This window comes from Terrapene carolina, unplaced genomic scaffold (genome assembly GCF_002925995.2).
Source record: "Terrapene carolina triunguis isolate 2854851 unplaced genomic scaffold, T_m_triunguis-2.0 Scaffold35369, whole genome shotgun sequence".
NCBI classification, from domain to species: Eukaryota; Metazoa; Chordata; order Testudines; family Emydidae; genus Terrapene; species Terrapene triunguis.
Window position 1 is genome coordinate 1 of NW_020699720.1, and position 2,612 is coordinate 2,612.

General features: G+C 58.0%; 1 protein-coding gene across 1 annotated transcript; it reads left to right on the plus strand.

The window, feature by feature from the left end:
- The first annotated feature begins 140 nt into the window (after window positions 1–140).
- LOC112124116 (cathepsin W-like) lies at window positions 141–2,499 on the plus strand. Its single transcript, XM_026646578.2, has 4 exons — window positions 141–196; window positions 319–409; window positions 545–603; window positions 1,538–2,499. Exons 1-4 carry the CDS (start codon window positions 191–193, stop codon window positions 1,649–1,651), a joined length of 270 nt encoding a protein of 89 aa, XP_026502363.1. The 5' UTR covers window positions 141–190; the 3' UTR covers window positions 1,652–2,499.
- The last annotated feature ends 113 nt before the right edge of the window (window positions 2,500–2,612 follow it).

Sequence of the window (2,612 nt, forward strand, 5' to 3'; positions counted from 1 at the left end):
ACAGGGAGGGGCAAGGGCCAATGTAGCCAGTGTGTGGGGACAGCAGCAGACTGGTAGGGCCATGCCTGGGTCAGGGGTGTTTGTTCCTGGGTCATCATCCTCACCCAGTACATTTGGGTTTTCTCTTGTAGAAATAGCTGCACACGTCGCAAGCAAGGGCCCAATCACAGTTACCCTGAACTCAGCTGTCATGAAGGTACGTGCCACCCAATTAGCAATGCAGGAGAAGCCCTCTGGCTATTCAGCCCATCCCATGGTGACTCGCCCACTAAGCCCCCCGACTCGACTCAGTTTCCGCTCAATTTTGTGCCTCTGCAGCATTATAAAAAGGGAATCTCCCAGCCCTTGGTGAAGAGCTGTAGTCCAGACCATGTGGATCATGTTGTCCTGCTGGTTGGCTATGGGCATGGTGAGTGGGGATGGGCGGTGCAGGGGTTTGGATTTGGGTGAGATGGGGTTAAATGAACTGGGGTCTTGGCAGGGGACTCAGCTGTCAGAAGCACTCTCTGACCACTGTGCCTTTCTCTTCACTAATTCATTGCAGTGATGGATAGGCGGTACTGGGTCATCAAGAACTCCTGGGGGGAAGACTGGGGAGAGAAGGTGAGTGGGGAGTGTATGGGGCTGCCCTCAGGCAGTGCTGTCTGTGTGGGTGTGGCTGATTTTGTCTGAAGGAGGCTGTGCTGTGGGATCCTACAGAGATGGCCTCTGGGTGGGGTGCAGGGACTGTTTATACAGGATCCCCTGCCTAACGCTAAGACACAGCCCCCACTGGGGTGAGGTGTGGGCTTTCATTATACCAGGGGTGGCCAACCTGAGCCTGAGAAGGAGCAAGAATTTATCAATATACATTGCCAAAGAGCCACAGTAATATGTCAGCAGCCCCCCCATCAGCTCCCCCACCCATTCCCAGTGCCTCCCACCCACCAGCAGCCCTATTGATCAGCGCCTCCCCCTCCCTCCATGCACCTCCTGATCAGCTGTTTCATGCCGTGCAGGAGGCTGGGGCGGGGGGGAGGGGAGGAGAAGAGCGAGGGCACGGCCGGCTCAGGCAAAGGGGTGGAATGGGGGCAGGGCTGGTGGCAGAGCCAGGGGTTGAGCAGTGAGCGCCCCCGGCACATTGGAAAGTCGGTGCCTATACAAGGAGCCGCATATTAACTTCTGAAGAGCCGCATGTGGCTCCAGAGCTGCAGGTTGGCCACCCCTGTATTATACACTCCCTGTCCAGGTTCAGATCCTGTTCCAGTTTGACGCAAAGGCGGAGTGAGGTATGTCTACACTTAAACCACTACCACGACACAGCTGCACCGTCACCTCCACTGGTGGCAGCAGTTCTCCTGTTACTGAACTTCATCCACCTCCCTGAGAGGCGGGAGAACTCTTCCATCCACCTAGCGCAGGCTACTGCAGGGGCCGGGCGGCACTGCTACGTCTCTCGGGGTGTGTGGATTTTATGTAAGTTCCCGGCGTAGAGCAGCCCTGGGTAAGGAAAGGCTGTCCAGTACCATCTGTCCCTAACCGCGTGTCCCCTCGGCAGGGCTATTACCGTCTCTATCGTGGCAGGAACGCCTGCGGCATCACTACGTTCCCTGTAACAGCCACCGTCAACCGCGTTGGGGCTCCGGGACATAACGTCCACTGCCCGCCCTGAAGGGGGTGCTGCTGCTGCAGAGAGCCTGCTGACTCCCTGCCAAGACCCCTGCCACCACCAAGACAGAACTAACTGGGGCCACGGGCCTTCCCTGGGTGATGCGGGGAATGAATTCGATACTCAGAGTGCTCTAGCTCCATCCCCACAGGTACCCAGAGCTGGGCTCGGCCCTTCCAGCAACACTGCCTCCGTGCGAATGCTCCTTCCCTTTGCTGCAGCAGCGAAAGGGGCCAGTGAAACTGCCATTAAACTGCTTTTATGTGCTGTGTGTGTGGCCCCTTTGATGGGGAGAGGTTGTTTAATTGTTAACTTGAGTGTACCACCCGACTCCCCCCAGGCTACGCACTCCACACACCAGCACCCTCGGTACAGCAACGGTGCTGGCTTTATTGAGATGCTACGATCACAGCTAAGGGGGTTTCCAGGTGCTGCCCCCAGGGCCATGATGGGGGAGAAACACCCCTTTCCCCAGCAGCTCTTAATTCCAGCCTGGGCATAAGACCTCCCCCCACCACCTCTGATGTAAGGAGCTGGCCTGATCCCAGACAAAGCAGCTGGGTCTGCACCCCAGGTGGCGGTTTGGGGGGGGGGCAGCAGCCCTGACACCCCCCTCTACATGGTCCCATGTCAGCAATGTGCACCCTGGGGGCAGCTAGTGGTTCACTGCACAGCAGGGGGCCTCGGCTCCCAGTCCTGGCTCTGATCCAGTGAGGGCTCCTATGGGATCTATTGCAGCTCTGGTCTCTATTGTCCCCCAGAGGCGGTTCAGGCAGCAACCAGGCCCTCACTCACTGGCATGTTGATATGGGCAGTCAGCAAGGGCATGCTCTGGCCCTCCCGCAATACAAACACCTGCAAGAGAGAAGACAGAGCGCCCAGCACTGAGATGCAGCCACCTGTGGGGTGGAGTGCAGAGCCTCCTTATACATGGATCCCTCCCTTGGCCCTGAGATGCAGCCAC

What these genes read in the sequence shown, in the direction of transcription:
- LOC112124116 (XM_026646578.2), top strand. An exon ending in GCTGGTTGGCTATGGGCATG is followed by an intron (nt 410 to 544) that starts GTGAGTGGGGAT and finishes AATTCATTGCAG; the next exon opens with TGATGGATAGGCGGTACTGG. An exon ending in GGGAAGACTGGGGAGAGAAG is followed by an intron (nt 604 to 1,537) that starts GTGAGTGGGGAG and finishes TCCCCTCGGCAG; the next exon opens with GGCTATTACCGTCTCTATCG.